At 38.9% G+C, this 25,442-nt stretch overlaps 1 protein-coding gene and 1 long non-coding RNA gene across 2 annotated transcripts in view; one reads left to right on the plus strand and one right to left on the minus strand.

The window, feature by feature from the left end:
* Positions 1-1,678: 1,678 nt before the first annotated feature.
* LOC137248299 (uncharacterized) lies at positions 1,679-2,931 on the minus strand. Its single transcript, XR_010952146.1, has 2 exons — positions 2,853-2,931; positions 1,679-2,117 (listed from the first exon to the last, which is right to left on the minus strand). It is a non-coding gene; the product is annotated as an uncharacterized lncRNA (long non-coding RNA).
* Positions 2,932-3,204: 273 nt separating this feature from the next.
* mal (maroon-like) overlaps positions 3,205-25,442 on the plus strand; it is a 51,920-nt gene continuing 29,682 nt past the window's right edge. Inside the window, exon 1 of the mRNA XM_067783664.1 lies at positions 3,205-3,443. Within this exon, the coding sequence (XP_067639765.1) occupies positions 3,440-3,443 (4 nt within the window). The 5' untranslated portion in view covers positions 3,205-3,439. The remainder of the gene's footprint in view (positions 3,444-25,442) is intronic.

The following is a 25,442-nucleotide window of genomic DNA, read 5'->3' on the forward strand; positions in this document are numbered from 1 at the left end:
ATATGTGTGGTCATCTTTGTGTGTGGCACTGCTACAACAATATATGTATGGACTATTTATGAACATGTTTTGTAAGAAACTAATTATTACATTTATTAAACTTGAAAAGTTCATATTTACAATTTTGCATAAGATAATCTAGACGAAGGAGCCTTATTACCTATATCGAAGGCTTCAATTTCTTCATTCTACGAGGACAATGGTTCTTGCACATGTTAAACACCGTATGCTAATTTCTGAACGCCAATTCTTCGTTACTTCGATCCGTCTTTGGAACTCCCTTCCAGCCAGTATAAGACAAATAAGTAATGCACTGCATTTCAAAAAAGAATTAATCTTGTTCTTTAATTGACTCACCTCTCCTTCTTCAACTGGCTCTCTTTACTGATCTTCTATCCGTTTTTCTTGCCACCTCCTATTTCCTCAAAGTATAGAACCTAATATTATTACTGTACTACCTACCCTTGCAATGTCCCCTTTATTCTTATTTCTGTTCTGTGTTCCTAGGCTAAGCTCTTTAAAATTTATTGTAACCATTAAGTCTTATTTTACAAATTATCTATTGTTTATCTAAGTTATTGAAACATTTTTTGAATTCTCGCCTTTGTTCTGTCACTGTTCTGACTAGCACTATAAAATAATTTTGTCAAATTGTTGTGTTAGGAAAACATTTAATAAAATACAAATACAAATACAAATTTGTGTCTGTACTTTTTCAATTTCCTGGATCTTCCGAAATTTGTAACTTTTTTTGAAGTTAATTATACATATATATATTAACTTATTTATTCATTACTCATTTAAATATACCTACACAAAGTATTGCTGCATACACACCCCCATCTATACTTGTTGGCTTTTTTCGCGGGTGCGAGCAGCAGTGATCAAATTTGCTTGAACAAAAAAAAAGAACAGATGTTCGTTCATCAGAAAAAGAACGAAAGATTCGAATCTCTGAAATGAACGAAAAAGCACAACTCTAGCCGTTATTGGGCAGTGATCCAGATACCGATAGAAATTTAACATGCAAATGCAACAATAAAAGCCATCATCCCGTAGCAATTATCCTGAGCCAGATAAATAATTTTGCATATACAACGATTTAAGCCAGATAAATCCACACAGAAGTCTGGTTCAAATTGTGAGCCTGATAATTTGTTAATTTCTTATCTTTACGTTTGGCAACGCTGCCTTTAAATAACATACTTTTTCAAAAATAGATGTCGCTGCTTGACCTTTACGTTATGAAACGTTACATTAAATCATAATTCAATTACACGAGGTTTCGCATGTAGCATTTTTAAAAATGTGACACTCCGCACGCATGGTTGTTTTTAAGAAGTGTAACCGGGAGAAAAATAAATCCCCTTTTTGAAAAAGGCACAAATTCGACAAAAACCTCCTTTTGAGACATGACGATTGATAGAGCTTTAGCCAAGGGATTTGTTAGAGAATGTGGCCGTAATAAACAACCTGTTAGTCACAAAATGATCACCATCATAACGCGTCATAGATAAATCCTAAGATGGATATATGAACTGCGGTTTAGGAGCTTCAAGCGTCCCAGCAATTTCAGCTGTCGCTGTCAACCCGTCTTTCAAACTCGGCTAGTATCTTCCAAGCTGAAGTTCTGGGGTCTTATCCTGTAACTATATTCGAAGAAAAATGCGTTTCAAAAGCTTTCAGATCAAAAAAAAATTTTTTTAATCCGAAAAAATTTCTTTCCAATAGAGTTACATAGTAACACACCTGAACTTTTACTCAAGCAGCGCTCATGACTCTTAACTCCCCCATCACTTCGTCTAAGATCGTCAGAAGCTGCAAGAGGTCGCTTTAGGCTGCAACTATCTACCCAACAGACACCGATGAATGCAGCGTAGGTAGTCGAGATGAATCATTTAAGAAAATAAATCATTAGGCCACTGGCCTGCATGAAGAAAGAACGGAGATCCCTTTTTACAGCATTGGCATCAGCTGCATCGAGGAGAGCTGCAAAGAAAAGAAAGCACTTGTCAGGGTGTGGGTGTTCCCCGCGTTGGGTCGAAAGCGCATCTTGTCCCGCTCGAGTGTGGCAGCAGGGAGTAAAGGGCTCAAAGCCGGAGTTCCCAAGGTAGGCACTGTGAAAGAAAAGAAAAAAAGAAAACTTTAAACAATGTAGGTCTAAAAGGGTAAAACACGCATATAAGTGCACAATTTTTTTTGGTGGGTATTAAAACCATTGAAATTACAACAGCCACATGAACAAATTTCTTTGTAAATATCTCTTGGTGGATACAAAATTTTTGAATTCGGCTTTCGGAGTCGTGATCCTGGGCCCAAAGCACATCTTTTGACACCCTCAACGAAATTTTTGGACGCCAGTAGCCCTAGACTTTTAGTTGTTGTTGTTGTTGTGGTTGTAGCGATTAGGTTACTCCCCGAAGGCTTTGGGGAGTGTTATCGATGTGATGGTCCTTTGTCGGATACAGATCCGATACGCTCCGGTAACACAGCACCATTAAGGTGGTGGCCCGACCATCTCGGGAACGATTTATATGGCCACATTGAACCTTCAGGCCATCCCTCCCTCCCCACCCCCAAGTTCCATAGGAGCTTGGGGTCGCCAGAGCCTCGTCTTTTAGTGAAACGGGATTCGCCGCTCGAAGGTGAGGTTGACAATTGGGTTGGAGAAGCTATATATTGCGCTACACAACCCCTTGAATCCCTAGACTTTTAGTCTTGGCCAATATTTTGGGGCGCCTACGCATGGCTGCCATAAGCACGAAGGTGGCTCTTCCACAGCCAATCCTGAGGCAGATAGCAATTTACGGATGGAAGCACAAAACCTCGTTTCTGTTTTTTTTTTTGCTTACTGGCACTAAATCACTGCTAAAATAATTGTATAAAACATTACAATTAATCTCGCGAATAAATAAGCGCATTTGTGAAAACATAAACAAATAGAAACGTCAGAATAAAAGAAAGCAACAAAATCCCAACAAAAGGAAATTCTTAAAAAGCTCTATTCCAAGGGTTGCCAGATGGTAGCCATATGGCAGCTCCGAGCGTGGTGAGTACAGGAAAGGGATGGATATAGGTCATTATGGTTGCGGTTGAGATTGAGGATGACAATGGGAAAACGGCACTAGCAAACGGTGTATCTGCGGGGGTGCGATCTATATAAGGGGGTGTGACTGTAGAAAGGAGATCAGTCTAAAAGTATATTGCACCAATTCGCTTGTGCTACGCGGTCCGTGGTAGTGTAAAAATAAATATTTAAAGTTTAAATTTAAAAGTAGTTCCCTGTGCGCGGAGAGTGATAGATCGAATTTTTCGAATTTAAAATTGTTTTTAAAAAAAAAAGGTTGTTTTTATAGGTTTTTGGCCTTAAAACATATAGCGGGTCCGTCGGTAAACTAATATAACCCAACTGCTGCATATGAATGTGGAATAAATTTGTATGGGTAAGTGTCATATTCCGAGATTTTGTTTTGTGTAAAGATTTTTTTTCGTTAATGTCCTTTTTTTACGCCATTTTGGGGTTCACGCAACCCCATTGTCGACTTCGGTCATAAAATTTTCCAGGTTTTAATACCCCCTTTTTAAAGTTTAATTATTTTCTCTTTTGCAATAATTTTTCAATTTTTTTGGTTGCAAAAATTTTCTTGATAAATTTTAATTTTGTTAAAAAAAAAACCTAACCGATTTTTTTTTTTGTCTTTCTGGGTTCATATCCCTAGTTAAAAGCTAAACATTTATTTATTTATTTACGTTTATATTTTACAAATTAATTTGTAAGATATATTTTAGAGACTGGGCTAGGCCATTTGCCTCTCGGTCGATTTATATTTCGTGGAGAAGATTATGTTTCTTGAGTGCTTCCGTTGTCTGCTTTATTGTGGAATCCTTGCTGCAATCAAGTAGTGCTGATAAGTTGGAGTTGGTCCTAGATTTGGGGCACTCAATAAGAAGGTGTTTGATGGTTAGAGGAATCTTGCATTGGTGACAGCAACATTGACTGGTATGATTGTAGTAATGCTCGGATGTGAATTTTGTTACACCTACTCTCATTCTAGCTATTTACATGCATTATTTTCTCGAATAGCTCTCGTGATAGTTCCGACGATCGGGGCTTATGTTGTGGGTTTTCAAAAAACAGTTTGCTGTTTGCCACGATTTGTCTTTTAGGTTTTTAAGGTGTGTTTTTATGTAATTCGTTATGGTGGACGACAAGCATGGAGTCTCAGCTACAAGTGGCATGCTAAAGGATTGCTTAGCAGCTTTGTCCGCTAGCTCATTGCCTGCTATCCCCACGTGACCTGGTACCAACCACCTGGACCAGCTTAATATCGCTACGTATATTAACTCCGCTTAGTGCAAATCTGCGAGCTTCACTGTGTTCGTCGGTTAGCGCTTTTAGCACACTTAAACTATCCGAGGCAATTACCGCCCGTCTGTTGTTAGTTGCTGCGTGATGCAGCGCGAATTTGATTGTTGATAGTTCTGCATTAAATATACCAGCATGTGGCGATACAAGAGCTTGATGGGTTGTTTTGTAGGTTCCGTCAATCAGCTGTTCTACTACGCCGTATGTCGGTGTTTCTCCAATAAGAGACCCGTCGGTGAAATAAAATATATGAGTTGGATGTCTTGCTTTATAGTGTAAGAACATTTGGTTGTACACCTCCGGAGATGTATTGTTTTTCTTTGTGATGCTCAATGAGAGGTCAGTTGAAATGTTTGTGGTGGTTTCGTACTTGTCTGGTGGTTTTGGTGGTATTGGCGTGTGGATGTCAAGGAGGTACTTGGAAATAGCTTGAATACCGCAAGTGCTCCTGTAAGTCTTTAGCTTTTGCTTTGGCTTGGTTAAGAAACTCCAGAATGCCTTGTGTAGTGGATGAGAGGTAGTTACAATGGCTTTGGCCGCTAATTTTTCTGAACGACTATGGACAAGCCACTGAAAGTCGTTGTAGCGTGCTTCGAATTTGACGGATATAGTTGGTGTGGCTTTCAAAAGGCCAGCTGCTTTTTTAAAACAATTATTTAGGGCTGTATTTATTTTTTTATGTTAGTATCGGAGGTGTTTAGGACTCCTTCCTTTAGTGCCCTACATATGCTTATTGCAATGTCAATGTGAGGACCTTTATTCCTGGTGCATATTATTTTAAGTAAATTATGTACCCCGCCGAGTTTTGCTATGATTGTTTTAACATGCTCATTCCACAGCAGATTTCGAGTGAAAGTCACACCTAGGATTTTCATTTTTGATTTAAGTTCTACATCAACGTTCCTCAGGGTGATGGAGGTAGTACTACAATTTCTCTTTCTGCAGATGTGCAAAGCTTCAGTTTTCTTAGCTGAGATGACCGCTGCTGTTCCCAGCGCCCATTCATAAATGATTCTGTCAAGTTCATTTAGGTTTTCACATACTTTTGCGGGTGTCCCTGATACCAGTGCGAAGATGTTATCTGCGTATATGCCTATGAATTGTACCCCATTTGTTTGACAAGGAATTGGTATAGGCATTGAACAAAAGAGGAGAAAGAGGGGACCCTTGCGGGACTCCGTTGTCAAGGTTAAAGCTCCTAGATGTGTATCCATCTACTCTGACCGCAATTCTTCGATTCGAAAGGAAAGATAAAGCTAATTTTAGGAGAGTTTTGGGTAAGCCCCACTCGTGAAGTTCTTTTAATACGCAAGTGTATACCACCCGGTCAAAAGCTTTTTCAAGGTCTTCGGATATAAGTACACAGTGCTTTAGGGCTGTTAAATTTTTCTTTATTTCTGTTTCAATCTGATGACAGAGAGTATGCACTCCACTGTTTTCCCTGTAGGCGTGTTTTATTTTTCGGATTTTTCCTTCGCATGATTTCCATAGTCTACGTGTAATGATTTTGTCGAAAAATTTCGACAGTACGGACAATAGCGAAATGGGACGATAACCTTCGGCGGAATTTTGGTTTTTACCGACCTTTGGTATGGGTATTAGGACGGCTTGTTTCCATTCGTGTGGATAGGTTCCTGTTTTCAGGATGTTGCTGTATAGTTCACATAATCTGGTTTTAAGAGCTATTGATGAATTTTTTATCATTGTGTAGGTAATTCTGTCTCTACCCGGTGTTGTTCCTTTAGTTTTCTTTAGTACCAGGTTTAATTCGAACAATGTTACTTGATCTGTTATGTTATCTAGCTCATTTCCGAATGTTCTCCAGCTATCGATGTCGAAATTCATCTTTTCTTGTATTATATTTCTATTAAATTTCTCATTTGAGGATATTGAGCACCATGCCTCGCCAAAATCATTTGCTAACTCTTCAGGATGTGATAAGATGGAATTATTGTTTAAAATTGGTGGAAAGCTGGAAGGTGTATTCGAACGGATTCTTTTTACCTTGGTCCATAGTGTTCTGGCATCCATGAATGGGGTCAAGGAATTTACGAAACGTTTCCACGTTTCTTGCTTTGCTGTTTTGCAAACTCGCCTAACCTGTGCACAGAGCTTTCTATAAGCTAACCTTGTTGTCGGAGTTTTCTTTTCACGGAATTTTTTCCAAGCTTTATTCTTCTTTTTTATAAGTACACCTATTTCACTGTTGAACCAAGCAGGATTATGGTTTTGTCTCGGGCATCTTGTTGTTGGCATGGATTCGTTCGCTGATCTTCTCAAAATTTTTTTTATTAGGGCTGCCTCCCTATTTATGTTATTCGATTGTGTGCTTTGGGAGCTGAGGGAATCCGTTTTGATGGAAAATACGTCCCAATTTGCTTTCGCTTCTTTGAATTTGCCAATAAACTTTTTATGGATGTGTTTGCTGCCTTTTTGTATGAAGATTGGAAAGTGGTCACCAGCGATTGGGTGGGAAGGGCAGCTCCATAACAGGGACACTGCCAAATCAGTACTAGCCATGGATACATCTACCAAAGTGAGCGTATTTCTTGTATTGAGGAGTGTTGGCGCACCATTGTTTAATATTACCATGTTGCGGTCATGAGCGAATGATTCCCATACATTTCCACTCCTGGAGGTATACTCGGACCCCTAAAGTGTATTTTGAGCGTTTAGATCCCCTGCAACTAGATGATGTGATCCATTTGTGTCTGGTATGTCTTGAAGAAGTTGTTGGGTTAGATTGATGTCCGTTTCTTTGTATATGTTAGTAATGTATAGATTCTTTATTCCGTGTATAGTTATGGTTTGTTGCAGGAGTTGATTGGTTGATGTTATATGATTTGAAGCCTTTAGCGTATTTTTTACAAAAATTTCTATACCTGACTTTGCATACGCTAGGTCTTTGTTGTGGTGAAACGTTTGATAATTCGGTAAGTAAAGAAATTGTTTGTTTTTTGTGTTATGTGGGTTTCTTGTAATAATATGATATCTGGCTTATGTGTGGAAATTAGGTACTCCAGGGCAAATTTATTATTAATAAATCCCTGGATGTTCCACTGAAGTATAAATAAATCTAAGCCAATGTCCATTATGATAATTAAAGGGGATTGTCATTATTTTCGGTGCGCTGAGGTAGTGTGTTTTTATGTGTTGGGTGTGATGATTACGTTTAATTGGGGGAAAGTGTTGTAAAGCTCCCTTGTTGGGGAGATTTCCATAGGTACGTCTTCTAAGTGTGTATAGTTGTATTTACTTGCGGTGTTTGTTTTTTGTGCATATTGGTTTGTTGGGGTTTTTGCATTTGCTTGAGTGTTTTCGATGAATGGAGATGAAGGTATTGTTGTTTTCGATAATTCATTGTTGTCCGTTTTCTTTGACGTACTGTTAACTGTTTGAGGTTTATTGTTGGTTGGTTTGTTTTTGTTTGATTCTGTATTTGTCTTGAGTTGCTTCTCTTGATCGCTTGCAGTGTTAAAGGTTGTGTTTTTAACTATTTGTGCCATTGTAGGTTTTTTGTTTGCTTCGTAAATGGTTCGAGGGAGGGGGGTGCCGCATTCCTTGCAGAGCTCGATGTTTCTGCACCTATTTTTAGTATGTCCGAGCCTCTGGCAATTCCGACACCTCATTGGGTTGGGGATATATTCCTGTACCCGAACTCTTTCCCATCCAAGTTTGATCACGTATGGTCTACGGATTAAGTCAATGGTAATTATGGCTGCCCCAGTGGGCACCAACTGGTCTCCGGCTTTTTTCATAATTTTTTGACATCGACTACTTTTTGGCTAGCTAGACCTTCTAGTAATTCTTCCTCCGAGAGGTTGATGATATTCCTTGAATAGATTCTTCCTTGTGAGGTGTTGAGCGCTTTATGTGAGGTAATCTTGACTGGAATAATGCTAATAAAGGTTGCTTTCTGGAACTTTTCAGCTGCTTTACATTAAGGGTTTTGATGAGTAGATCGCCAGATCTTAATGCCGTCACTTCCGAGTAGTCAGAACTTATGTTTTTGAGTCCTTTGTCGATTTGGATAATGTGTTCCAAGGGTTCGAATCTCATCACCTACTTTTGATCCCACTGCGCCTGCAATGAGATATCGCGGAATGTGGTCATCGTTTTGCTTTGTCGACTTGAGGGGCGTGAAATCGTCGGGCCTTATGCGTTTGCTAGGTAGGTCATTATCTGGATCAAGTAGCCGAAACCTATTTGAAGAGGGGGGGTCAACCCCATTCTTTTTTGCGCGGCACTGTTTTTCACTTGTTATGCACTATATTTTTGTATACTACAAAATGAAACAACAACTGCTCAGGTAGTTTGCGAAAACGACGAAAGTCAAGGGAAACAATAGTTTTAATCACAACCGAGTTAAGAAAATACGTCTGTTCGCGGCGATTGCCTGATTAAAGCTGGAGTCATTGGTGCCGTATGTCGTATCGCTGTATCCGTATCCCCAATGTAATCAGCTGTTTATCGTTACGACGGTAAACCAAAACCCAATTGGTTGGCTACGATACGGTTACCACCTTAGCGGCACCAATAATCGATTGCATTGATTCTCATAAGGTTGGTCGAATCAGTGTTAAAAGGTTACCGATACGGTTACCGATAAAGCACCAATGTCTCCAGCTTAATACTGAAAAAGCTAAACATATTTTCAATAAAAGTAATTCTCATAATATTGAGCACGTATTTTTTGTTTGTAAGATTTTAGTTTTGGTGCTATAAATTTTGCTAATTTGTTGGTGTCAGAAACACCCTAATAAAAACGCGTGAATGCCAAAATTGGCGTGAAATACCTCCATTAGCCCATTTAAGTCGAGCTGAATGGTATTTTTCTATTCCTCTAGTGGGAATGCCATCTGGTCACCGCGGATGACGAAAGCTCCAACAGCGCCAGGGAAATTATTTATTACATTTTACCGGACATTTATACTTTTCATGTATGCATTTAAACTGGTCACCTATACCAATCACCTATATTTGAAAAAAAAAAATATCCCCATATGTTATCTGGTTCCGGCAGTCGACACTGCAAGCAATATATACCTTTAACAACAACAACAAATCGAGATCGACGAGGAGCGGAAGTAATAGGAGGAAGGCGTTTGCATGGATAATAATAATCTAGTTTAGGTGTTTTTATATGTATATTTTGTTCCTGTATTTAGTAAATTTCATGTAAATTTGAACCTTGCAAATTTAAATGCACCTATAGGGCACTAAAAAGGCACTCCAAACGGAGCATTTTAAGAAAATACTTTTTTATACTCAGTTGAGCAGAGCTCACAGAGTATATTAAGTTTGATTGGATAACGGTTGGTTGTACATATATAAAGGAATCGAGATAGACATAGACTTCCATATATCAAAATAATCAGGATCGAAAAAAAATTTGATTGAGCCATGTCCGTCCGTCCGTCCGTTAACACGATAACTTGAGTAAATTTTGAGGTAACTTTATGAAATTTGGTACGTAGGTTCCTGAGCACTCATCTCAGATCGCTATTTAAAATGAACGATATCGGACTATAACCACGCCCACTTTTTCGATATCGAAAATTTCGTAAAACCGAAAAAGTACGATAATTCATTACCAAAGACAGATAAGGCGACGAAACTTGGTAGATGAGTTGAATTTATGACGCAGAATAGAAAATTTGTAAAATTTTGGACAATGGGCGTGGCACCGCCCACTTTTAAAAGAAGGTAATTTATAATTTTTGCAAGCTGTAATTTGTCAGTCGTTGAAGATATCATGATGAAATTTGGCAGGGACGTTACTCCTATTACTATATGTACGCCTAATAAAAATTAGCAAAATCGGAGAAGGACCACGCCCACTTTTAAAAAAAATTTTTTTTTAAGTAAAATTTTAACAAAAAAATTTAATATCTTTACAGTATATAAGTAAATTATGTCAACATTCAACTCCAGTAATGACATGGTGCAACAAAATACAAAAATAAAAGAAAATATCAAAATGGGCGTGGCTCCGCCCTTTTTCATTTAATTTGTCTAGGATACTTTTAACGCCATAAGTCGAACAAAAATTAACCAATCCTTTTGAAATTTGGTACGGGCATAGATTTTATGATGTTAACTGTTTTCTGTGAAAACGGGCGAAATAGGTTGATGCCACGCCCAGTTTTTATACACAGTCGTCCGTCTGTCCTTCCGCATGGCCGTTAACACGATAACTTGAGTAAATTTTGAGGTAACTTGATGAAATTTGGTATGTAGGTTCCTGAGCACTCATCTTAGATCACTATTTAAAATGAACAATATCGGACTATAACCACGCCCACTTTTTCGATATCGAAAATTTCGTAAAACCGAAAAAGTGCGATAATTCATTACCAAAGACAGATAAAGCGACGAAACTTGGTAGATGAGTTGAATTTATGACGCAGAATAGAAAATTAGTAAAATTTTGGACAATGGGCGTGGCACCGCCTACTTTTAAAAGAAGGTAATTTATAATTTTTGCAAGCTGTAATTTGTCAGTCGTTGAAGATCGGAGAAGGACCACGCCCACTTTAAAAAAAATTTTTTTAAAGTAAAATTTTAACAAAAAATTTAATATCTTTACAGTATATAAGTAAATTATGTCAACATTCAACTCCAGTAATGACATGGTGCAACAAAATACAAAAATAAAAGAAAATTTCAAAATGGGCGTGGCTCCGCCCTTTTTCATTTAATTTGTCTAGGATACTTTTAACGCCATAAGTCGAACAAAAATTAACCAATCCTTTTGAAATTTGGTAGTGGCATAGATTTTATGATGTTAACTATTTTCTGTGAAAACGGGCGAAATCGGTTTATGCCACGCCCAGTTTTTATACACAGTCGTTCGTCTGTCCTTCCGCATGGCCGTTAACACGATAACTTGAGCAAAAATCGACATATCTTTAATGAACTTAGTTCACGTGCTTACTTGAACTCACTTTATCTTGGTATGAAAAATGAACGAAATCCGAAAATGACCACGCCCACTTTTTCGATATCGAAAATTACGAAAAATGAAAAAAATGCCATAATTCTATACCAAATACGAAAAAAGGGATGAAACATGGTGAGGTAATTGGATTGGTTTATTGACACGAAATATAACTTTAGAAAAAACTTTATAAAATGGTTGTGACACCTACCATATTAAGTAGAAGAAAATGAAAAAGTTCCGCAGGGCGAAATAAAAAACCCTTAAAATCTTGGCAGGTATTACATATATAAATAAATTAGCGGTATCCAACAGATGATGTTCTGTGTCACCCTGGTCCACATTTTGGTCGCGATCTGGAAAACGCCTTCACATATACAACTACCACCACTCCCTTTTAAAACTCTCATTAATACCTTTAATTTGATACCCATATCGTACAAACACATTCTAGAGTCACCCTGGCCCACCTTTATGGCGATATTTCGAAACGGTGTCCACCTATAGAACTAAGGCCCACTCCCTTTTAAAATACTCATTAACACCTTTCTTTTGATACCCATATTGTACAAACAAATTCTAGGGTCACCCCTGGTCCACCTTTATGGCGGTATCTCGAAACGGCGTCCACCTATGGAACTAAGGATTACTCCCTTTTAAAATACTCATGAACACCTTTCATTTGATACCCATATCGTACAAACGCATTCTAGAGTCAACCCTGATCCACCTTTATGGCTATGTCCCTAAATGGCGTCCACCTATAGAACTATGGCCCACTCCCTCATAAAATACTCTTTAACACCTTTCATTTGATACCCATATCGTACAAACGCATTCTAGAGTCACCCCTGGTCCACCTTTATGGTGATATCTCGAAAAGGCGACCACCTATACAACAACCACCACTCCCTTTTAAAACCCTCATTAACACCTTTAATTTTATACCCATATCGTACAAACGCATTCTAGGGTCACACCTGGTCCACCTTTATGGCGATATCTCGAAACGGCGTCCACCTGTGGAACTAAGCATCACTCCCTTTTAAAATACTCATTAACACCTTTCTTTTGATACCCATATTGTACAAACAAATTCTAGGGTCACCCCTGGTCCACCTTTATGGCGGTATCTCGAAACGGCGTCCACCTATGGAACTAAGGATTACTCCCTTTTAAAATACTCATTAACACCTTTCATTTGATACCCATATCGTACAAACGCATTCTAGAGTCAACCCTGATCCACCTTTATGGCTATGTCCCTAAATGGCGTCCACCTATAGAACTATGGCCCACTCCCTCATAAAATACTCTTTAACACCTTTCATTTGATACCCATATCGTACAAACGCATTCTAGAGTCACCCCTGGTCCACCTTTATGGTGATATCTCGAAAAGGCGACCACCTATACAACAACCACCACTCCCTTTTAAAACCCTCATTAATACCTTTAATTTTATACCCATATCGTACAAACGTATTCTAGGGTCACACCTGGTCCACCTTTATGGCGATATCTCGAAACGGCGTCCACCTGTGGAACTAAGCATCACTCCCTTTTAAAATACTCATTAACACCTTTCTTTTGATACCAATATTGTAGAAACAAATTCTAGGGTCACACCTGGTCCACCTTTGTGGCGATATCTCGAAACGGCGTCTACCTGTGGAACTAAGGATTACTCCCTTTTAAAATACTCATTAACACCTTTCATTTGATACCCATATCGTACAAACGCATTCTAGAGTCAACCCTGATCCACCTTTATGGCTATGTCCCTAAATGGCGTCCACCTATAGAACTATGGCCCACTCCCTCATAAAATACTCTTTAACACCTTTCATTTGATACCCATATCGTACAAACGCATTCTAGAGTCACCCCTGGTCCACCTTTATGGCGATATCTCGAAAAGGCGACCACCTATACAACTATCACCACTCCCTTTTAAAACCCTCCTTAATACCTTTAATTTGCTACCCATATCGTACAAACAAATACTAGGGTCACACCTGGTCCACCTTTATGGCGATATCTCGAAACGGCGTCCACCTGTGGAACTAAGCATCACTCGCTTTTAAAATACTCATTAACACGTTTCTTTTCATACCCATATTGTACAAACAAATTCTAGGGTCACCCCTGGTCCACCTTTATGGCGATATCTCGAAACGGCGTCCACCTATGGAACTAAGGGTTACTCCCTTTTAAAATACTCATTAACACCTTTCATTTGATACCCATATCGTACAAACGCATTCTAGAGTCAACCTGATCCACCTTTATGGCTATATCCCTAAATGGCGTCCACCTATAGAACTATGGCCCACTCCCTCATAAAATACTCTTTAATGCCTTTCATTTGTTACACATGTCATACAAACACATTCCAGGGTTTCCCTCGGTTCATTTTCCTACATGTTTATTTTCCCTTACTTTGTCTCCACAGCTCTCAACTGAGTATGTAATGTTCGGTTACACCCGAATTTAACCTTCCTTACTTGTTTATATAATTTTTGATAATGTCGTCACTTGCCCAAACATAGCTATTTTCAATCTTCCTTTTATGTATAAGCTACTCTTCTTTTAGCAATAATTTATCTTAGCAAACGTTATATTTTGTGTATATTGGGCTTGTTTTTTTTGGTATCGTGCGGTGGCCAATAAACCCTGCAACAAAACCCTGAACTCCCTTGAGAGCGCTCTTGTAGGTAGGCATTAGGGTGGTTATTCGGATAATGTTGAAGTGGCTCCGATTGAGCACATAAGCGTTTGGATGAACTTTGGTGACCAAGTAGGCCTTGAACAAATTGCCAATCTGTGATTGGAAAACATGGGTAGGGATATATCCCATGATGGAAATTGTTATAACATAGGTAAAACTATTCTTGTTTGAATTATAAACATGCTAATGAATAATATTTTTTTTGGCCAAAACTCGAGAATAATCGAAAGACTGATTTTTTTGTAATGTTGTATTTTTAATAATTCCGTTACATGTACATATTTCTTATTTTTTGGTACAGTGTCGTAAATCGAACATTTTTCAGAATATATATTGTAACGAATTTACTTGCAAATCCTCTTATTTGCAATCCTCTGCTAAGTTCGAATCACTAAACTGTTGAATAAATAACTCCAATATTGAATGATGGAAAAATGGCCTTTATTAAGTACTTCACAATAACACTCAAACTGTGCAACGAATAGCTTAATAACCAAACTGATATCTTAAAGGAAACTGACTTTCAAAATAATAGTGCTATTGCTCGCTAGATATCGTCTTACTCGTAACTGCTTGACAATTCAAATCAAACTGAATTACTTCTTACTCGCTGGCGCCGCTTTTATAGTTTACGCTGCATACTTCTAGGCTCTTCGATTTCCAGAAGTTACTAGTTGTTTCGGCTACAAAATCGCCAGCCACAACTACGTGCACAAATTATTGCTCTCTCTTGGGACAACTCAGATAAGGTATATGCATGTGTTTGTAGTTTACAGTCTCCCGCACACACATAAGCGTATAAGTAAATTCATCGGTGTGTGACATCTCATCTCTTGCTGCCTTGTATGTAAATGTTGCTCGTCGGAATGTGTACATATGTGTAGACGCAATTATTTATTCGTTTATGTAGGTACATAATGATTGAATTATTGATGTGCATTCACGTCACTGCTTAGATCGGCTTAGAGCTGGCAGCACTCCTTTGTTTTGCTAATATTCGTAACACTGCCCTCCACCTAAGTCTGATCGTCCCGATCAGACAAATCTCTCGATCTAAACGCTGCTAATCTCTCCAAATGAACCACTTTCATTTTGGTTCGTGGTTTGGTAGTGGTTTGTATGCGGTACACTACATCGTTGATCCGTTTTACAACTTTGTATGGGCCTTCCCAGTTACACTGCAATTTCGGGGACAAACCTTTTTTTCGTTGTGGGTTGTATAGCAGCACCAAATCTCCTTCCTGAAACCCTTCCGAATTAATTGCTTTATCGTACCTCGCTTTCATCTTGTCACTCATAATCTTTGCTCGTTGCCTTACCAGATCGTGTATCTCTCTCAGCTCTTCTTCTAAGACATCAGTGGATTTCTTGACATTCCTCTCCGCATCGGCATCTATCCCATACTTCAAATCAGCTGGCAGTCGAAGGTCATTGCCAAAAATTACCTTTGCGGGAGTTTGGCCCGTTGTGTCATGTACTGCCGATCGGTAGGCCATCAAGAATAATGATATGTGTGTATCCCAGTCCTTATGGTACTTGTCGACTACTTTCCTTAAATGCTCCTCCAATGTTCTATTGAAGCGTTCCACCATACCATCGGACTGAGGATGCAATGCAGTTGTCCGTGTTTTTCGAATGCCCAACTTCTTGCACAGTTCTTGGAACACAGCTGATTCAAAATTCCTGCCTTGGTCAGAATGTAACTCCATTGGTACACCATACCTGGCAACCCATTCGTTTTTAACCACTTCTGCTACTGTTTCTGCTTCTTGGTTTGGGATTGGGTATACCTCTGGCCATTTACTGAAATAATCCATAACCACCAGTACGTATTTGTTTCCGCGGTTGCTAGTAGGAAATGGACCTGCGACATCCATGGCGATCCTTTCAAATGGTGCACCTGAAATATACTGCTTCATCTGGCCACGACTTCGGGTTTTGGGCCCTTTCGCTCTGTTGCATACCTCGCAATTGGCAATCCACTCGGTGACCGACTGACGGCAACCAACCCAATAGAATCTCTGCTTAATTTTCTCGAGTGTCTTCGTGATTCCAAGATGGCCTCCACTTGGACCATTGTGCAACTCGCTGAGCACGTCAGGAATCTTCTTTCTGGGAACAACTATAAGTTTCTTCTTGCACTGACCATCCTCACTCTCCCATACTCGATGCAAGCAACCGGATATCAATTCCAAACTGTTCCACTGTGCCCAATATGACTTCGCAATGGGACTCTCTGCTGACATATCCTCTCTGCTTGGTCTTTCGTTTCGTTCGAGCCCTTGCATAACATGTGACAGATCCGTATCTTCTAGCTGACACTTTCTTAGTTGTTCCTTGTCCCATTCATCCGTACACGTTATAGTCATTAGCCGGACATCTATAATGTCTTCTTTAGCCTCGGCCTTTGAACAGTGCTTGCATTCCAAACTACATGGCCTTCGTGACATTGCATCGGCATTTCCATGGGTACTACCTTTTCGATGCTCAATGGAAAAGTCATAGCTTTGAAGTCGCTCGATCCACCGTGCCAATTGTCCTTCCGGATTACGGAACTGCAGAAGCCATTTCAATGCTGCGTGATCTGTCCTGACATGGAATCGCTGGCCGTAGAGGTATTTGTGAAAATGTTTAATGCACTCTACCAATGCCAACAGCTCTCTCCGCGTAACACAGTAGTTCCTCTCTGGTTTTCCAATCGAACGGCTGTAATATGCAACTACCTTCTCCTGTCCATCGACCAGTTGTGATAAAACGCCTCCTATAGCATATCCACTTGCATCTGTATCTAGAATAAATGTTGCTCCTGGAATCGGATATGCTAACATTGGGGCAGTGCACAAACGCTCCTTCAATGTTTGGAAAGCCACTTCTTGCTCCTTCTTCCATTCAAAAGCTTTGTTTTTTCTTGTAAGCTCATGGAGGCTATGGGCTACGCTGGAAAAATTTGGTACAAATCGGCGGTAATATGTGCACAGCCCAAGAAAACTTCTCATGTAGATTCTGTGGTCTTGGCCAATCCTGTACAGCCTCTATTTTTTCGTTCGCAGTGCAGATGCCCTCTGTCGTTACCTTGTGACCCAAATAATTGACTTCCTTTTTAAACAGCGCACACTTTTTGGGACTTAACTTCAGACCAGCGCCAGCTATTCTCTGGAAAACTTCCTCCAAGTTCTTAAGATGTTCATCAAAGTTCTTGCCCAATACGATGATGTCGTCCAGGTACACCAAGCATGTTTTCCAATGTAGTCCTTTCAGTACCTGGTCCATGAGTCTCTCAAAAGTAGCTGGTGCATTACAAAGTCCAAAAGGCATCACTGTAAATTGCCAAAGACCATCACCGACACTGAAGGCTGTTTTCTCTTTATCTTCCTCCTTCACCTCCACTTGCCAGTAGCCGCTTTTCAAGTCCAGCGTGGAAAACCATTTCGTACCAGATAGCGAGTCCAGAGTGTCGTCAATTCTTGGCAATGGGTAGTTATCCTTTTTCGTTACGTCATTCAACTTCCGGTAGTCCACGCAAAACCTCATTTTTCCATCCTTCTTTTTTACAAGTACTACCGGTGAGCTCCATGGACTAGCTGATGGTTCGATGACGCCGCTGTCGTTCATTTCTTGAATGATTTGACTCACAACGTCCCGCTTCGCCAGTGGAACCCTACGTGGAGCTTGACGGATCGGTCTCGCATCTCCAGTGTCAATTTGATGTTTCACAACGTTGGTGCGGCCTGGTTTGGAACCATCCTGGTCAAATATGTTCGCGTATTTTATGAGCAGTTGTTTTGCCTTACTCTGATAGGCTTCCTCTAGCCCATGCGTCCATGCCGTGATATCATTTGAAAGATCAGTATTACTAGATGAAACGTATTCCTGGAGCTGTTCACAGTTAATAACTACTTCGGCCTCTTGGCATCTTCCCAAAATAGCTCCTTTGGTCAAATTGAATGGTGACTTGAACTCATTGAGTACTCTTACCGGAATACGTCCATCTTGTTTTGTCATAGCCAGGGTTTTTCCTACAAGTATGTTCAGTGCTGATTTATTTGCTGCTTCGACAACCCACAATTTGTTTGTCCCACAATCTCCATCAACCTTTGCCCAGATGACTGCTTCTGATTTTGGTGGTATTTGCTGACTCTCTTCCACCAGCACTCGTTTACTGCTGTAGCCTCTTTCGTAGCCGAAATTAAGTGGCACATCCATGTTCTTATATCGCATCGTCTTGCTTTGCATGTCGATCTTGATGCCCTGGTCGATTAAGAAGTCCACTCCAATTATGATTTCATCAACAATCTCTGCCACTATAAAATTGTGTACTACCGTGACGTTCCCAATTGCGACTTCACATGATACTTCTCCTAGAACCGTGCTGTCTTCTCCAGTGGCTGTACGCAATCTTGCTCCATGCAATGGTGTTATCTTCTTGTTGACTAAATCCGCTCGAATGATGGAATGAGATGCACCCGTATCTACAGTCAGTAAACGTTCCTTTCCATCCACATGTCCTCCGACAGTAAGATTGTTTGACCTTCTTCCAATTTGTGAGATAGAGATTATGGGGCATTCAATTGAGGGAGCCAGCTGTCGCCCCTTGCGGCTGACTCGCTTTAGTTTAACGATTGAGTGGACTTGGAGATTTGCTCATCTCCTTCAGCTCTGCGTTTACGGCCACCCACATTGTTGGAGCTATTGGGACCGGTGCTGCAATGTCGTGCAATATGACCTGGGTTGCCGCACTTGAAACATTTAATAACTCCGGCATTTTTCTGTTGTGATCCCTTCAGTGCTTCCAAAATTGTGTCTACCCATTCTGGCCTTTCTACTTCTACACGATGAGCCTTATATGCTGGTTTACTTAATAGGGAGGCAGTTTCCTGAGTCAATGCATGTGATACCGTTTCAGCAAATGTCAGTTTTGGGTTCGCGTATGTAGCTCGCTTCGTTTCCACGTCTCGTATGCCATTTATAAAACTCTGGATTTTTACCCTCTCGGTGTATTCCACGGGTGCGTCCGCATTTGCGAGATGAGCCAATCTTTCAATATCTGAAGCAAACTCCTGCAATGTTTCATTTGCTTTTTGGTAGCGGTTTTGCAACTCAATTTGGAATATCTGTTTCCTATGCTCGCTTCCATAACGTCGTTCTACAGCAGCCATCAATGCTTCATAATTGTTCCGCTCTCCTTCGGGAATCGTCTGTAGAATTTCGGCAGCTGGTCCTTTCAATGCTACGAAGAGTGCGGCAACTTTATCTTCCACATTCCAGTTGTTCACTGCTGCGGTCTTCTCAAACTGTAACTTAAAGACCTGGAAAGGAACAGAACCGTCAAAGGATGGTGTTTTTACCTTTGGATTACTCGCTGAAACTGCTGGACGATTTAATTGTAACTGCTGAATCCGATTTTTCAAAGCATCCATCTCAGCTTCCATTTTATCTTGTCGTTCACTAAAACCCTCCAACTGCGATGATATGCGATCCTCTTGCGCTTTCAACTGCTGAGCCAACTGAGATATCATATATGTCTTCTGTTCTTCCAGTTGCGATGCCATATATGTCTTCTGTTCTTCCAGTTGAGATGACATTTGCGACGACATTTCTGAAATACGCGTTTCTTGTGCTTCCATTTGTGATGACATATACGTTTTCTGTTCTTCTAGTTGAGATGACAGTTGAGATGTTATATCTGTCTTTTGCGATTCCAGTTGAGAAGCCACTGTCGATGTTTGAGCAGATATTGCAGCCAAAATCATGTTCAAGTCTGTGCTGGTAACCGTCTGCGATGTTTCGTTTTTCTCTTCAATTTTTGTTGTCTCCTCGCCATCAAGATGAAAGACATGCTCTTCCACATCAATTCCTTCTGCTTCCATTGCTTCTCGTAGCCGTGCCTGAAGTTCGAGTTTAACGCCACTTGTATTCAATCCACGGCTCTCCAACTCCTTCTTCAGTTGCGGGATCTTCAATTCACTTAACTTTGCCATGTCCTTGTTGTCCTCTAGAATTTATTCAACAATTCCTCTTCTGACACCAATTGTAACGAATTTACTTGCAAATCCTCTTATTTGCAATCCTCTGCTAAGTTCGAATCACTAAACTGTTGAATAAATAACTCCAATATTGAATGATGGAAAAATGGCCTTTATTAAGTACTTCACAATAACACTCAAACTGTGCAACGAATAGCTTAATAACCAAACTGATATCTTAAAGGAAACTGACTTTCAAAATAATAGTGCTATTGCTCGCTAGATATCGTCTTACTCGTAACTGCTTGACAATTCAAATCAAACTGAATTACTTCTTACTCGCTGGCGCCGCTTTTATAGTTTACGCTGCATACTTCTAGGCTCTTCGATTTCCAGAAGTTACTAGTTGTTTCGGCTACAAAATCGCCAGCCACAACTACGTGCACAAATTATTGCTCTCTCTTGGGACAACTCAGATAAGGTATATGCATGTGTTTGTAGTTTACAGTCTCCCGCACACACATAAGCGTATAAGTAAATTCATCGGTGTGTGACATCTCATCTCTTGCTGCCTTGTATGTAAATGTTGCTCGTCGGAATGTGTACATATGTGTAGACGCAATTATTTATTCGTTTATGTAGGTACATAATGATTGAATTATTGATGTGCATTCACGTCACTGCTTAGATCGGCTTAGAGCTGGCAGCACTCCTTTGTTTTGCTAATATTCGTAACAATATATATATAACGTTTTAAGTTTTGAAAGTACGTATGTGAATCTATATATATATATATATGGTCAAAATTTTCCACTGCCACGTTACAGTCGTACTTTGTTTAAGCTTATAACTATCAAAGTATATATTAAATGAATAATGTACTAGGCATGTATAAAGTGACCGATGAATAGCATTATATTTATATTGACATTTCTTTATATCTGTTATATATTTAAAGTTAAGCCGGTTTTAGTTGCACTGCCACGTTACGTAATTTCAGAAGTGCTTTTGGATGTTATTGGAATTTTTGTGAAAAATCTGCGAATCTGCGACTCTGATAATATTCCCTGTTTTATGTGTCATGGGAAAAAGAGGAAATCATAGATATACGCTTTCTGTTTGCGTAAAAGCTCATTACAGCATACGTTATAAGTATATTTTTGAGCACTGCCACGTTACAACATATCACTGCGACGTTACACGTACGATTTTTTGAGAAAAAGCTATTGCGGAAAGTGAATAGATACTCAAAAATATATATAACTTCTAACGACTTGCACTTAATTATACTAAAATATATTGGGCTATGAAGCTGCATACACAAAAAGTTCCAAAAATATAACTAACAAATTTATAAGCACTGGGCGTATGAGTAACATTGGTTCTATGTATTTCTATTTGCTTTTTATAGGAGTAAAAGACTTGATTTAGTTGATAAACGAAGACAAGATGATACTCTGTTTTTAACTCCTCTTTTAGAATATATATGACTTGCTCATGGGAGGGTGTAATAAAAGTGAAACAATAACGGCTTTTTTATATGATTTATTCTTAAAATTTTCAAACTATTCTGAATGTATAGGTTAGCTATTCTAAGTACCTATACACAATAAATCTTATTTTAAAGAAACATTTATACAGGTATATTAGTTATATCCTTGTCTGGATGTATTAAAAGTAGCTATTTTATTATCGCGAACTTGTATTTGATGGGCGCTAGAAATATTTTGTATGGGTTTTGCTCTTGAAAACAGCTATACAACTTGCAATTCAGCGTTAATCATTTAAATTTTATTGCTTGTTACTTCTTCAATCGTAATTTTTGATGGAGTCACGTGGACTGTCTGTACAAAGTGCATTGCTAACGACTATATCACGCGATCTTACATGTTTTCGAATGATTGTTTTAATGGTTGCACCAATCCCGTCTACACAACTTTTGCCATGTGATGTTGCAAAGTAATTCCAAACAATTTTCATTCCAAATATTTCTTTAAAGTGACCAATTAAAGCTGCAATATATTTGTTTTTGAATTGTGAGGATGGTCCGTCACTACATATTTTTAAAATTCTAGCTATACTTGACAAATTTTTAAACAATATATACAAGTATGGAACAATAATGTCTTTTGGATATGACAAATTGTTTGATACCAGCACCTTGGCAGTGAAGGTTTCGTTATAATATAAGTCACTGCTAAAATTGAAAGCTGTCGCTGATTCCAGTGTGCACTTTGGACTTCATTTTGATTTTCGCTAAAGAAATTCTCCGCAAAATCCACTTACAACAGACATTCTACGGCATAATCCACACTAAGAGCTCTTGGGCGATCATGAACATTAAGTACTTCGGACTGCTTGCATTTGTTAAAACTATGTACTAAAAATTGCGCCGACAAGCCAGATATATATGCAACAAGATCAGTTAGCTTTCCACTTTTCTGTCGTCTTTCAGTCCGATTGACACCATCATTTTTCGTCCATTTCATCCATGATACTTGCATATCGAGATCAGCTTCACCCACAAGGGCAGTCAATTTCGGTATTGTTATACCAGTACATTTAATGCACTCTCCATACCAGCAGTCCATTGAAGGTATATCACACAAGAACTGCAATACAAAACCATTTTCATAATCTGATACGTGGGCAACAAATTTATGTAAAGCAGAGACGGCATCTATGAAATTAGCATAGAATGAGCATAAGCACATGTTGTGTGGCAATTATTTTATAAGCTTGACATGATCCGGTCGATGCCTTAGGATAAAAGTAATTCCACACGTATCTATATGGAAGGGGAAAGAAATTTTAAACCTAGTTTTTCCTTAACAAAGTGGAGTGGTCTTAAACAGTAAATAAAAATCACAGTACTTACCTTTCCCCGAGTTGCCTTGTTCTTCACTAAATAGTGCACATGCTTCTCTGCAGTTTAGTACCATATGCCCAGTGCGCAACAAGATTTTCTCGCCACTTTCGGACAGATATTCCTTCACATCTCGAATTCTGGGTGATACTCACGAAATATCATCACGCTCATAGAAAGCTATGATAGTTTTTTTGAGCATTAAGATATTTTGGTGGATCTTTTTTGGGGCGGTGGTGGTAGAATACTAGTTCCATGTCCATTTTGTTGGCTTCACGCACGTTACTAAAAATTTTGCTCAGGACAGCTTTCTGCTTAGTTGGTGATTGGGGTAATACGCGTTCTGCTTTCCTCACCGCCTTCCCGAATGTTTGTGAACAGTTATACCCTGTTAATTGAGTGTCACTCAAAACTGATCTGCTCCGTTTTCCCCAGTACGCTTTTTTTCACGAAACTTCTGTACCCTCTGCCGAATGTGCTCACGTCTTTTTTCGTGAACACTACTAATTGTTGTTTGCGGCATTTCATTTTCTTATTTTTCTTTTTTTGCCGGTAAAGTTTCGTACTTGCAGCTCTTTTCTTTTTATACTCCTAAAATTTTCCGGTGCTTTTATTTAAGCTTAGCTATTTAATTTTTATTTTGCTGAGTTTTACTTACGACAACCTGCGGTTTTATAATTAGTATGTTAGAATATACATAGTTAAATTATTAAAAAAATCACTGCCACGTTACACATGATTGGCTCGTTTTATTCGATGCTATCTAATTTTTTTAATGTGATTTCTTATGAGACCGAAAATCGCGGATTATACTAAGAACATATACCAGTGAATTTTAAAAACAGCGGTCAATTTCGCCACAAAAAAAAAAAAATAGTTTTTTGCACTGCGACGTTACATATAATTTGCGACCTAAACATTTTAAACAAAAATGCATGCCGGAGGTATATGGATACTCATCTAGTGTAATAAGTATCCAAATATACTTTTTTCTTCCCTTAAAACTTGAAAATACTGGAAAAAAATAGGTCAAAATAATTTTATTTACCTTTTTTTTCGATGGTGAAATTTTTTCCATTTTTTCAATTCGGAGATTAATTTTAAAAGGGTGAGAAATGTCATATACAGACACTTTAAATTTCTTGAAATATAGTGTTACTAGATATTTTACGAAATAATCTTTCGCATCAAGAAACATTTCATACAGTATTTGTAAAATAAAAAAAAAATCTCCGGTTTCACTTTTCGCGATTCTGGCCATATATATATATGTATGTATACATATACCGTTCGGCAATATATTTTTTTGGAAAACGGTTTAAATGGTTCCATGTGTCTTTTTTTGTGGTTTTTGTTAAGCCTGTGAATAATTATACATTTTTTTTATGTGGTACCTGTGGATAGTCACACATATATATATATACATATATTGATTCAAGTGTGATATAAGTTTCTTTTGTCCTGATCTAAATCATTATTTTTTATAAGCATTGGTATTGGCTCAATAGCCATAAGACACGTTTTTTTATCGATTTCTTTGTATAGAATTAAGATATTTCAAATAAATAATATGTTAGATTGAAATTGGAAAAGAGATTGAAATGGTCGGCTAAAATCAATCGGTAGGGGTGGGGAAGGATGACGTGAGGGTAAGTGAGTGGGGTCATTTGGAGCAGAAGTAAAAGGGGACTCGCTGCCGTGAAACAAATCGAGCGGTCCAAGGTAGGGAGGGCTTTCTGCGAGGGGTACGCATTGAAATCAGAAAATAGAGATGATTGTATCATCCGCCCCGCATCAAGGTGGACAAGGGTTAAGAGCCCCGACCCCTCACACTGAGCTAGCTGGGGGCAATCCGCCTTGATTGCGCAAAGGGGCGGATCCACGCTAGGTGAACGTTACAATAATTATGGCGCCCACACAAAACACAGAGATGGGCTGCTATATTTATTATAGCGCCCAGACAGAAGAAGTTTTTTTAAATACCATATACATATTGTCACGGATATTAGCATCGCTAAGTTATAGCATCACTAAGGCGATGCTAAGGCCACGATAAGCAGTATTTACGTCAATAATCAAATCATGTATACACGTATATAAGGCAGCCGAAAGATGTCACACACAGATGCATTTACTTATACGCCTATGTATGCGCGAGAGACTGTAAACTACAAACATTCATATCAATAATTCAATCATTATGTATCTACATAGACGAATAAATAATTGCGTCTACACATATATACGTATACGAGCAGCGGAGCGGAAATGCACAAACACATGCATATATCTTATCTGAGTTGTCACAAGAGAGAGCAATAATTTGTGCACGTAGTTGTGGCTGGCGATTTTGTAGCCGAAACTAACTAGTAAGTTCTGGAAATCGAAGAGCCTAGAAGTATGCGGCGTAAACTATAAAAGCGGGGCAGGCGAGTAAGAAGTAATTCAGTTTGATTTGAACTTTCAAGGAGTTTCGATTAAGCGCTATATAGCGAGCTATAGCAGTATTATTTTGAATAGTAGAGTTTCATTTGAGCTATCAATCAGTTTGGTTATTAAGCTAGCTATTCGTTGCA

The sequence above is a fragment of the Eurosta solidaginis genome, chromosome 4, assembly GCF_040869045.1.
Source record: "Eurosta solidaginis isolate ZX-2024a chromosome 4, ASM4086904v1, whole genome shotgun sequence".
NCBI lineage: Eukaryota > Metazoa > Arthropoda > Insecta > Diptera > Tephritidae > Eurosta > Eurosta solidaginis.